The 12,366-nt window shown below is 40.9% G+C and overlaps 1 protein-coding gene across 18 annotated transcripts in view; it reads right to left on the reverse strand.

Annotated features, from left to right (window-relative positions):
• INPP4A (inositol polyphosphate-4-phosphatase type I A) overlaps positions 1 to 12,366 on the reverse strand; it is a 100,857-nt gene that overhangs the window by 26,548 nt on the left and 61,943 nt on the right. For 4 of the 18 annotated variants that reach the window (XM_081003417.1, XM_081003412.1, XM_081003414.1 and 1 more), the window contains exons 13-18: positions 10,866 to 10,970; positions 9,596 to 9,704; positions 9,413 to 9,496; positions 3,668 to 3,851; positions 3,235 to 3,453; positions 1,814 to 2,063 (exon numbers count right to left, since the gene is read on the reverse strand). In XM_081003417.1, the coding sequence (XP_080859543.1) occupies positions 1,814 to 2,063; positions 3,235 to 3,453; positions 3,668 to 3,851; positions 9,413 to 9,496; positions 9,596 to 9,704; positions 10,866 to 10,970 (951 nt within the window). Of the gene's footprint in view, positions 1 to 1,813; positions 2,064 to 3,234; positions 3,454 to 3,667; positions 3,852 to 6,091; positions 6,110 to 9,412; positions 9,497 to 9,595; positions 9,705 to 10,865; positions 10,971 to 12,366 lie in introns of all 18 variants that reach the window. The other 14 variants (XM_081003406.1, XM_081003418.1, XM_081003403.1 and 11 more) reach the window with 6 other exon arrangements.

A 12,366-nucleotide genomic window follows, 5' to 3' on the forward strand; every position in this document is an offset into this window, starting at 1 on the left:
TGAAGCTTGACAAATCATACACTACTAGTTCTGCACCTAATAAGTTAAAAGAAAAAATATATTATTTCATGAGACAGCATTTTACTCTGTTAAAAAAATTGTAACTCAGAAATATTAATTATGAAATGTCTGTGTGAAATCACAAATACAAATTTGTTGTGAAGACACATAATGAAAATACAGTATGAGAAAGGTAGTTTTCAGTTGCCTTCTCATACGAATTGTTGTATGAATTGTTTTGAAATGTCATACAAGAAAGCAGACTGCTCTCAGTCCTCGAAAGAAACTATTGAGTTCTAACATATCCTTCAGTGTAACACAACAAAGAATTTGGCAGGGCAGCTCTACACACTGTGATCGGCATGGGGTGGGGTGGAGGAATCAGTTACACATTTGTTACAGAAACACAGGTGTAACATATAGACATCACACATGTGTATACTTAAAAAATATATCTGTGTAGACTTGGAAATACAATTTCTCTAACCATTTACAAGCCAAGAAATCAAAGCACAAGGGGGAAATATTATGGCCTAGCATGATTTCCCAAACTTGGGCTTCCAGCTGTTTTTGGTCTACAAATCCCATCATTCCTGACAACTGGTCCTGCTAGCTAGGGATGATGGGAGTTGTAGTCCAAAAACAGCTTGAGACCAACTTTGGGAAACTCAGGCCTAGAAGTTCAACAATGTCACCTAAATATATGCTCAATTTGCAAATTCCCACACTCCTGATGGGGTCTAGTCACAATGAGGAACATGAGAAGTGTCCTAAAAGTCACTGTACTCTGACAAATATACAGGAATGAGGCCAACAGAGAATGCCCCTCTATCACCTAGGTGAAACAGAAGAATCTAATTCAGACTAAAACAGCCTGAACCTTTCAACTGCAGGGACCTGATGTACAGAAATATTACACAGTATATAATTTTCTGAACTATAAGCAAAGAGCATGAACTATGAACCGGAAGTCCTCAATGCAAATACAAATTAGCAATATATAGAACTAAACAGAAAATGCTGTTAAGCGATTTTGCCAAAGCCCCAAAGCAGAATCCAGCAGTTTCTCACACCTCCTCACATTGTCACTGCGTTAGCGCCTAGTTCACTTCAGCAAAACAGTCACCCAAGCTCTACTCACTCCTCTGGCTTTTCTTGTGCAGACATTCCCTGTTTGACCTGTTGGTCTTATTTAGAAACACCCTATCAGCAGAAGGGCCTATTCAGAGGAGACCTTAATCCACATGTTTCAGGAGAAACATGAGAATAGCATCTTGAAATAAATCTAAGGAAAAATGGCTCCCACATCTCTCCTGTAGCATACATTTTGGCCACATTCAGATGACCAGATCTCAGCTCCATACACCAAGATATGCACAAGTTTCACGCATCCGCACACAATCCCTTTCCTCCAGCTTCCTTCCTTTCACTGAACAAGCAAGCAAGCATGCCAGAAAACCACAGTTAATCAGCCACACATGCCCACCAGACTGGAAACAATAGTTAACAGCTTCTAAACAAGTGAGGACCTAGATGCCATTTTTAAACTATGGCTCCCTCTCAGGCCTTGTTTGGAAGCTGCTCAGCATAGATACAGAACCTGCTTTTGATGCCAACATTAACTGCAGCTTCCTGGCTGGCTTCCTCAATCATGCTTCAAAGGAGGAGCACAGTGCAGGTGCGTGAAGCTTGTTGAGCTGAGATTTGATTGTCTAAATGCAGCCACTTACTCATAAACACCACATGGCGAAAAGGGTAAGAAATACGCCAAAGCGGAGGAGCAGCAGGAAGAAGCCATGGCTGTCATACGCACTTGTGTCTTGGGGACAGTGGCATGCAGAGGATGGTATGGATGAAGATGATGGGGATGACGAAGATGATGAGGTGCGTGGCTTTATCCAGTACGCACGGGTATCCCGTTTACCTTTCTTGCTAGAACAGCTGGTGTCACACTGAAAAACGTCTTCACAGCTATCACTATGCAAACGCTCTTTCTGGAGGAGTTTGTCCACCCTCTGGATAATGCATTCAAGACTTTTGTCAACATTCACCCAGACTTTTTCCTGGGAAGGAATGAAAAACAAACGGACTAACTAAAGACTCCTGTAACTTTAACATTGGGAGGGGGGGGAGGTTACATCATTCTGATCTCAGTGCGGGAAGGATCTTGGGTCAAAATAGCAGTTGAAAAAGCCCGAAGTAGAACAAGAAACTTATCAACACAATGGGCTCAGCCACAAGACTATCTTTCAGGAGAATGTTTTCCATTTTTTATGAGGGTGTATTTTATAGGCTCTCCCTGTAAGGTGCTCAGTACATGTGCTTTACAACCCTTTTCTAGCCATTTTAACTTTGCAACGGAATTAAAAAACAGTCAACATCAGTTTCTGGTTGGATGAAACTGCACAGTTTGATTCAAGTCCTACAAGATGTTACAGCATCCTTTGCTTTCCACTATAAAAAAAATAAGTATAGCATCACACCACCTGGGAAGTTAGAAAACTTGTTTAGATATTGTTGCTCCCATTTGTACAGGCACTTCAAGAGAGATGAAATCCATTAAATAATGCATATCATTTTCTGTCTCATACCAATATAAAGAAGGGCTACAAATTCTGATCATATTTTGGTGGAAAAACTAATTGGGGACTGGCCTTCATGACACTATTTTTCATTGCTCCTAACAAGAATATCAGTTAACATCATTTATCAGTTAAAAAGCTGAGGGCTGACTAGTTGAAGAGCCTTCCAATACTAGATGCTAGTCTTCAGATTTTGCTTTCCATAAAAAATGTGCCTGTAACAGCACTTTCCCCGAAAATTTTGCCCACTGACCACTTGAAAATTGAGATTCTTGGCAGACCTTTCAGAAGCAATTGTACCTTTTCTGCAGCAATTGTAATCCACTGTGCTAGATTTATGATTTATAATTGTAATTTTGTTGCTTTTATTTCTTATATATATCTTACTGAATTCAGTTTAAATTCTACAGAATTCAAATTTCAAAATAATAATAAAACAATATTATTATTTAAAATGATGGATGTGCCACCTCCCTTTTTCAGCCATAGAAACAAAGACACACAGTGTCTTCCCCTGAGTGAAGTTCATGGATCCCTGGTGATCCCTGAAAACCCAAGTCTACAGAATGGAGAGATGTAGTATAACTATACCCCTCAAGCTTTCAGCAGCAAGACTGCTAATAGAAACTGAATCCCAGGTCAACAAACCTACCCATTCTTCTTCATGCCAGTCCACTTGTAGAGAAGATCGGCTATTTCTTCCTGTCCACCTGGCCACCAGGGTATCTTGGTCATTCCTCAGCACCACTTGCTCTTCTTCTACAGAGGTTGGAGAGGCCTTTGAAGCTATATAATCTGGTCTTGCAGCATTCAGCGCATGTATTGAATTTGCCAGCAGTTTGCAGTCGCAGACGGTGACAAGCTGCCGTGTCTAGAAAGGATTGAGACAACAACGTATTTTGCAACTCTTTCTACAGTCCATATTCCATCATGAATTCAGGAACTGCAGAGGAACCACTAAGACTACCTTGCCATGCTCTCTTACAGTCAAAACTTAATATTCAAAGAGGATAGCCAAGGTTACCTTCTCGGTATATTCAGAGAGACCACAATGGGACATAGGGACTCTTGATCATATCCCGTACCTTATCTGCCAGAATGGCAAGTGTTCTTTCAAGCCCATTGGCGGATCTGTCCTTGGCAGCTCTGGAGAGTCTTTCTGCGTAGTAACTAACTTGAGTTTTCAAGGTATTGATCTGTGCAATAATCTCCTTTGCTCGGATAATATCTTGTGGTATGTACACTATTGACTGGGTATTGGTCGAAGTGCTGGGGGGTGGAAAAAGGGATAATTTTTTTAAAAAAACATAAAAATAAAAATCAATCCAACAGATCAGCACTGCAATTCCATTCCTTTTCCATGCTGAAAAAGGAGAAAGCAGAGGCAAACAGTTTCTCCCAATTAACTATCAAGCATGAAGAGACCGAGAGGTGCTACAAGGACTCATGTTCAGACTACCACTCTGCCTTTAATGAAAGCACTTGGGTGGCAACATACGCTGCGCATGCCAAGTGACTGCTCATAACTTCCACAGGGACATTAAATAAGGATTTAATGTGACCTATAGCACACTTCTAACCGTGTCTACCCAGAAGAAAGTCCAACTTAATTCAGTGGAGCTTGCTCCCAGGTAAGTGGGGTTAGGATTGCAGTATTGGTCTAATCCCCTGCTCTAAACATACATTTATTTATTCACATTTAACAAACAAATATTTTTTTAAAAGATAATTTATTTCCTACCATTTGGTAGGCTTCAAAGTCCTCTAGAAAGCTCACAGTTACTAGAACTTACTATCACTACTTCATAAATAAACAAAGCAAAACTATTTCTGCTCATAAGCCTTTGACTCAGAATTGACCATCAGTTCTTACCCTGATTAAGGTCTTCTCTGTGTATGCAAAGATGACATCAGGCAAGAGTTGAGCTCCCCCTAGTGGTTGAGGGAGGAAAATGCTGTTCAATTTCTGCCTTCAACCAACTCAAAAGACCTCAGCCGATGCCTGGTGTCATTTTACACACACAAGAGGATAGTGGAGCTTTGCTTGGCCCCATGTTCAATCTTCCTCACCAGTTTAAATTCATTTAAGCATGAGTCTCAAATCTGCACTGCCTGTGACCAGCCAAGGCAAACAGACTCCACCAGCCAAGTGCTGTATGGACTGCCATCTGATTGCAACCCTCACTGTTTTTGCAGTCCCAAACATGTTGCAAAACCAGGATGTTATTCTTACCCTTAACCCTCTACCTATATTGCTGATGCAACTACAGAGCTCCCACAATCCCTGTCCCTTGACCATGGTAGCCGGGGCTGATGGAAGTCGTAGGCCTACAACATCTAGGAAGGTCACAGGTTCCCCTCTCCTGTCCTCGAGCAAAAATGTGTGGAAGAGTGCTATACTGGCACAATGCCTAGTTGAAAATAAGATCCCATCATGTGGGTATGTAAGCCTAAAGGTGCATCTTCTTTTTTCAAAACAACAGCTGTTCCACAGGGCTGGTAATGTTGGACATCACTTTTGGGGAGTGTGGCTGTTGTTCTACACATCATTTGTTTAGACAAAATGGATCTAGAATTCCTAACTTTGCAGGATCAAAGGTCTTGAAAACCACTAACTGGAAACAATGTGTTTACTGAAACTGTCAGCAATGGTCATAGCAATTGGGTCATTTATGGCTCTTGACCAGCAATTTCAAGGACAGCAGCCTTTATCAAACTCTGTTTGGCATGTTTAAACCTACTGATTCAAAATAGCTTTAGCATGCCTCTTTTATTGGATTTTTGCCAGGGTTCCTTGTTTCTATATGGGACAGCTGTTTAAAAATCTCTGCACCATCTCAATAGTCACATCCAACTATCCAGAGTTATTAACCGTTTTTCTTACAATAAGGGAGATATCATGCAGAAGAATTAGGATATAATTGGTAGCACAGTCCATGCAGCCTGGTGAGTCTCATATTAAAAGAAGGGAAGCAAATCTATTGCCAAATAAGAGGAAATAAATTATTTGATGGTATGAAGTTCACAGACGACAAACTACTATCTGCAGTCATTCTCCCAAATGAACAGCTATCAGCCTTCATTGGCAACTTGAAGTTCAAAGCCCAAATCATCTAACCAATTTTCATACATTTGTGGATGCATAAAAAGAGTGACCAATATAATGTAAAAGGTTCATGTCGTATTCTGAGTATTTTCAGTTTCTAACAAAAATGGTCTCTTAAAGTTAAAGCATTCCAATTAAATTGGCTCCCAAGGTTCTAGCAACCAAACTTGGTCTGTGTTAGCTGTTCATTAGGAAGGCAAATAATGCAGATGACAAGATCAAATTAAATCATGCAACATACCCCAGTAAACAACCACATTAACTGAATGAAGCAAAATTAGCAAAAGCAAATGCAAAGTATTAAAAGGGGGAGGCATCTCTGTACACACATTAACTTTTGTCAAAAAAAGAAAAAGATCAAACAGGAAAGTTCTGCCTCCAAACTGAGAAACAGAAAACTCACCAACATTCCTCATAACTGCTAAAAAAAATAAAACCAAATGAAAGTTAGCCATTATTTGTTAGCAGATACCAAAAGCAAAAAACAAAGCAAAGCAACATTAGATAAACAATGTTAGTTGTTTTAAATATTTTTCCCAATAAGGTTTGCTTATGTCATTAAAATTGTAAGCAAAACAAAATCATAGTCAATACAGAATGGTTTATGACTTGCAACCCATTCCATAGATTTCTGGCTGCATCAGCACAATGGGTGCTACATGCGACACAAGGAGCTTGACTGCAAAATGCACAAATAACTGCAATCTGGCAGCATAACACAAATCTATGGGCTGGGATCCAAAGAACTACACAATTTACTTTGCACAGATTTGGGGGGGGGGGGGTACAGTTCATGTTTCTCATTAATCATCAGCCTCCCACCCAAAATACCAAACTGGTTTGGCAATGAAGGAACCTTTAGAAGCAGATTCTGATATGGCACAGGTGTCTGTTATCCAGAGAGGTGGAAGGAGTTAAAAAAAGAACTGCCCTGAAGATTAGTCAATCCTGACTCAAGTGTGGGTTGCTTAATAGCTTGGGGTGGATATATAGGTCCTTTTTGGTTTCTCATTTTTCCAATAAGAAGTTCAGATTTCCACATCATGGAAATTTATCGATATTTTAGTATGTATTCTAATATACAGATTTATGTATGCATTTCCCCCTAACACACATTTTTGCAAGCAATCTCCTCTAATGTAATGCAGTTTTGTATATGTTCACTCATATATGCATTTATATACACAGTTCACTTTGATACATTTTTGTTATGAGAACTGCACTGTAATATTAGAAGATCAAATTCCAAAGGATAGCTGTGTTTTGGTTTCTGTTATTGTTCTGAGCAGTGTAAATTACTGAACAATTCCCCTCATCATTATTAATAACCCTTATGCAGACCTCACAACACCCCACCTCCCTCCTTGCTGTGACCAGGAGACTTCTAGCAGGCAGGAAGACAGGAAGGACTAGAGATATTATAGAGGAGGAGAAATAAAGGAGAAGCAGCAAGTTCAATGAGTTGCGCTGCTTCCTTCCACCCATCCTCTATTCATGCAACGTTTCCACAACATATTAAACATCAAAAAATTTAGAGGACTGCAGCGCCCATGTTCTTCCCAGGTACCAACAGAACCAGCAGGAAGAATAATTCTATTTACTGGACCACCATCTGTTGGTTAAAAACGATACCTGATGTGACAGTGACAACAAGTCACTTAAAACCAACAGAGATCAAATAATTATAGTTTAGTGTAGACTTTTGCCACATATTTTTCTCCATACAAATATGTTTTTGCAAAATACAACATCAAGTAATAGTAGTGATACAACAGCTAGTACAGACATCTGGTACAGACACCTTTAAAGCCCTATACGGCCTAGGACCCTCGTACCTACGGGACCGCCTCTCCTGGTATGCCCCACAGAGGAACCTACGGTCTGCAAATAAAAACATCCTGAAGGTCCCAGGCCTCAGAGAGGTTAGGCTGGCCTCAACTAGAGCCAGGGCTTTCTCAGCTGCGGCTCCAATCTGGTGGAACGCTCTGTCACAAGAGACTAGGGCCCTGCGGGACCTGACATCTTTCCGCAGGGCCTGCAAGACAGAGTTGTTCCGCCAGGCCTTTGGTCAGGGCCCAGCCTGACTCCCACCTCCGGCAACCTGCACAGAACTTTGCTTAACGGTTGCCATTAATTTGATTTTAATTAATTTTTATAATGAAATGTTTTAGAATGTTGGATTATTTGATTGTTTGATTATTTGTTTGTTGTTAGCCGCCCTGAGCCTGGCTTTGGCTGGGGAGGGCGGGATATAAATAAAATTTATTATTATTATTATTATTATGTTCCCCAAAAGCCAGTCCTTTGCCAGGAGTTCCACCTATGATAAAAACATGGGTCTGACTGTAGCACAATCGGGGTGGGGTGGAGAAATGGTTGTAAGGTGCACGCTTATATGAAATGTCTTCCATAGTGGTTTCAAGTAGAGTGGCTTTCTAAAAGGAAATTTCTGCATGTATTCCTCACGTGCAGATGTTATCTTTCTGGGTGACTGGTTTACCACTGAACCATTTAAACCTGAAAGGGTGGAAATGGCACAAATAGTGTCCAGCTTAAAAAAACAAGCAAAACTAGAAGCCAGCCCACCCGGCTGCTGTCCTCCTTCCTCTCTGGTTTTGACTGTGGGGACCACAAGACGACGAGGATGGAATCTGCATCTCTATGCTGCATCTGAGACACTTCCGGCCAGCTTAAGAAACTTCTATGGATATGCGTTTTGACATTTTCCCAATACTTTTTCCCCTTCAGGCATGTATAGACTTAACCTTTTGTATTATAGTGTAGACAGGGAACAATGTCAGAACTGTGGCAATTCCAGTATGCCAGTTTACTAGCGATTCCCTCTGGGAATCGAGCATCTCATCCAAGGATTAAGATTTACATTCTGTATTTTAAATTTTATAGCGAAAACACAGAAAGTAGAAGTGTAAATTACTCCTAGCTCTTCTGTCTTCCATACAAACCAGCTGCTAGAGGAAACCAGAGAGTGTGCTTCCTCAAAGCCATTCCTGCAGTTATAGAATACAAAAGGTTTCTGCTCTCTAATGAGAAAATATAGTAGGAATGCCCACTCCAAAAAGGGTCAGAGTTTACAATCTCACTCTTAAAAAAAAGAAAGCAAGCACTGATTGAATTTCCTTTTCACAGAACCTAAGATGATTGCTAAAAGACCAAGAAAGACTAGGGAGTCTCGCTCTTTCAGCATGTTCTCAAGAAAGGTCTTTGGCACCTATTAGGAAATGACAGAGACAGAAGCTAGGAAAATTAGTTTAGCCATGTTCCCATCTGACTGCAGATTGGGAAGCTTCAATGAAGACAGTCATTAAGAATCTTCAAAAACCTTTAGATTGAAAAATTAGGAGAAAGGTTAAAGACCAATTTTCTAGACTATTTCAGGATGTTCCCTGAACATCCCTCTCCCTCTACAGGGAGTAGACACAGTAAAAATAAAGTTGCCGGGAAATGGTGATGCCGTAGCAGTATAAGGAGCAGACAGGGACCCAGGAGCTGCCCACAGACTTCTGATCCTTTGATTTGATTTCAGCTGCTCATATCAAAGGGTAAAAACAGCCTAGGTCAAACTTAGGGACTGCAGGAATCTACACATACAGTCAAACCTTTTATACATCTATACAGAAAGGCTAATGCTTATATTAAATATACAATAGCTCATTAAGCTGTCATAAGCTATCTATTTATCTACTTAAAACTGAAGTAAAATTACTGGCTGAAAAAATGGGAAAACCTTCTTCTGTCAAACTCTTTCCATAAACTGGCTCTAATCTTCGTGGTTTTGGAGTGAATCTTCCTATATGTAGAAGCAATAAAAAAGACACAAGGTATTAGATGCTTTTTACAAAACGAGGGCTACAGGAGAGGGCAGACAGCCACCAAGCATTCTACTTACTGTTTCTTGGCATCTTCAAATTTGTGCAGCTTTTTCCGCAGGCCTCCAGACTTAAAGCCTTGACAGTGAGCGGCTGGTGCTCCTATAGTTACAATATCATAGTTCTGATCTAAACAAAGCCAAAAGTGAGGAGGAGAGGTTTAAAGGAGAATACTCACCATCCAGACTTGGACTGCAAGCCTGTGAGAATTTGTACTACAAGAATGTAATTTGCAAAGCGCCTAATATATCGGGGGGTTGCCAAGCTCTTTGGACCAGTGAGCACATTTCGATTTCTGAGAGAGTGTTGTGGGGTACCAGTAACAGAACGGCTGCCATGGGGGGGCACAGCATAACACAAATTAGAGAAAATGCTGTCACGTTGAAGCTTTTCCTGTAATCATATTTCTGTACTAGGAAAGGAGTAACCTTGTTGGGTTTCTGCCTGCCATACAGTTGCCAAAGGCACAAACCCCCTACTTTTGCCCAGTGCCACCCCTAAACCACTTGCCTGGGTGTAAGCCTTATTAAACACAGACTTACTTCTGAAAAGACAAGTATATAATTGTTCTGTAAGTTAACTAAACAGTGCATTCTTAATGAGTGCCTGGGCTTCAGCCTTCAACTCCTGCAGAGCAGTAGACATTCTGCAAATTTTCATACTTTGCAGTTGCCATTTTATTGGAAAAGAGGGGTCTTTAAAATCCACTCATGCTGAGTATGTAGTAGTATTTGCAGAAAATAACTTCTAGGGACTACCTGATCTCAGACGAACCCAACACAGGAAAGATGCATTCTGATTGCTAGGGAAAAAAATGGAAGGGCAAACTATGGAGAATCTGAGGACTAGAAAATAAGGCAAAAGCAGGAGAAGTAGACTAAAGAGGAGGGGAAAAGAGCAGCCCCTTAGGAACCCAGGGATTCCAATGCCTGGTGTCTAAACAATTCACTTATCAAAGCTCTGGTTTCACTGGTTGGCTAAAAACACAGGCAATCAGGAGCAACCAGGCTGGCTCATTTCACGGTAATGTTTTGAAGTACCCGCACATTTCACTTCATAACTTTTTCTGTAGGAGGGCTAGAAACTTTATTTTTTCAAAAAAATGAAAGCTGTAACTCAATAGTAGAGCACATAATTTGCATGAAAAAGTTGCAAGCTCAAAACCCAGCATCTCTGTGAAGGATTGGGAAAACACACACACACAGAGAGAGAGAGAGAGAGAGAGAGAGAGAGAGAGAGAGAGAGAGAATAGAACCTACAGGATATATGAGCAAGAAAGAAAAAAAATACCTGATCCTGCATCATCTTGGACTCTCATTCGCTGTATGTGTAAATTTGTGGGCACAAATTCCAGCTTTTTGTCAGCTTTCAGGCTACTTGCTTTGAACGATGGACCTGAGGATATAAAGAAGATGATTTCTGCATGCTGAGTCCATAAAAATGCAACCACTAAGAAAAATTTGTTGGCAAATTGCAGTACAAAAACTGCAGCATGAAGTTTGTACTGGCAATGAGATTTCCTAAAGGGCCTCTTTGAAAATGATGGAGGGTATGCAGTGAAATGTTGGGAATGTTCAGCACCCCTCTCTTTTGCTGTTAAAAGTGAACTCCATCTTTCCCCCCTAAACTGAGTAAGTCCTTTGTTTAAATAGATGATGCTAATCCCAACACACGGCGACATCCACACCATACATTTAAACTACATTTAACTGCATATCTAAGGCACCTGGCTTGCGCCAAAGAATCATGGAAACTTAGGATGGTGTGGTTGGACAATAAGTGGCAAGCTTTTTGTTTTGTGTTTAAAGAATGGAATTCTGAAGTCAGAAACCCAGATAAAAAACACAGGTAAGAAAAGTTAAAGGTACACAATCCACTTGCACCACAGGTGGAGAATCCCAGTAGGAATCTTCAAAGCCCTGTTTTCTTCTTCCTCCATCTACGTACACAGATGGGCACACCTCATATTTTTTTTAGGCTCCAGGCAAAGTCCTTGCTGTTCTTCTGTGCTTTTAATGGTAATCAGGATCCTTTCAATGGTTTTCTGCTGCTGCTGCTTTCATCTGCTGTTATTGTTTTCCCTTGTGGTTTTAGTGTCACTTTCCAGTTGTTTGAAATTTACTGTTCCTTGTGAGCTGACTTGGCGTTTGCATCAAAAGGCAAGGTATAAACGGATGCACATTCAGGGAATGGAAAATCTCTTAGGTTTTCAAGCTAGCCTTCCCTCCAGTTACTTGCACTGAACAGAGAAGGATGGGCTAGATAGGGTTGCAGGGAAAATGCCCAATATGTTTTTCTTTCTGAAGGGAAGGATAAGAGAGCATCCTTTCCCCATTTCACATACAGAAGCTTACTGGACTGGCAGTTAAACCCTGCAGCTCTGGTGACAGGATAATATGCTCTGAAGCAAGGTAAATAAGGGAACAAGGAGATGAGTGGCAGCAAAGGCGAAGGGTTGGGGATGCTCAGGAGGCAGAGCCAGGAACTGCTTCTTCTGCCTAGCATCTGCCACCTGAGGTGGTTGCCTCCCTCTGCCTAGTGCTAGGGCTGGTCCTCCATGCACTTCCTTATGTCCTACCCAGTTGCCCACACGTGTGTCTGGGCACAGATGGAGGTGGAAGGGAGAGTGAAACAGAACTTTTTTAGTGCCAATGCTCCATGCCCAGGCACTACATCTGTGGTGCAAATAGGATGTGCCCACAGTTTAACCGTTTTTCTCTAGAGAACAGCTGAATCATACATTACATCAGGTGTTTTAAAAATAATCATACAAACAGAGTTCCAAACATGC

Source organism: Podarcis pityusensis, assembly GCF_964106645.2.
Source record: "Podarcis pityusensis genome assembly, chromosome: 4".
Taxonomy (NCBI): Eukaryota; Metazoa; Chordata; class Lepidosauria; order Squamata; family Lacertidae; genus Podarcis; species Podarcis pityusensis.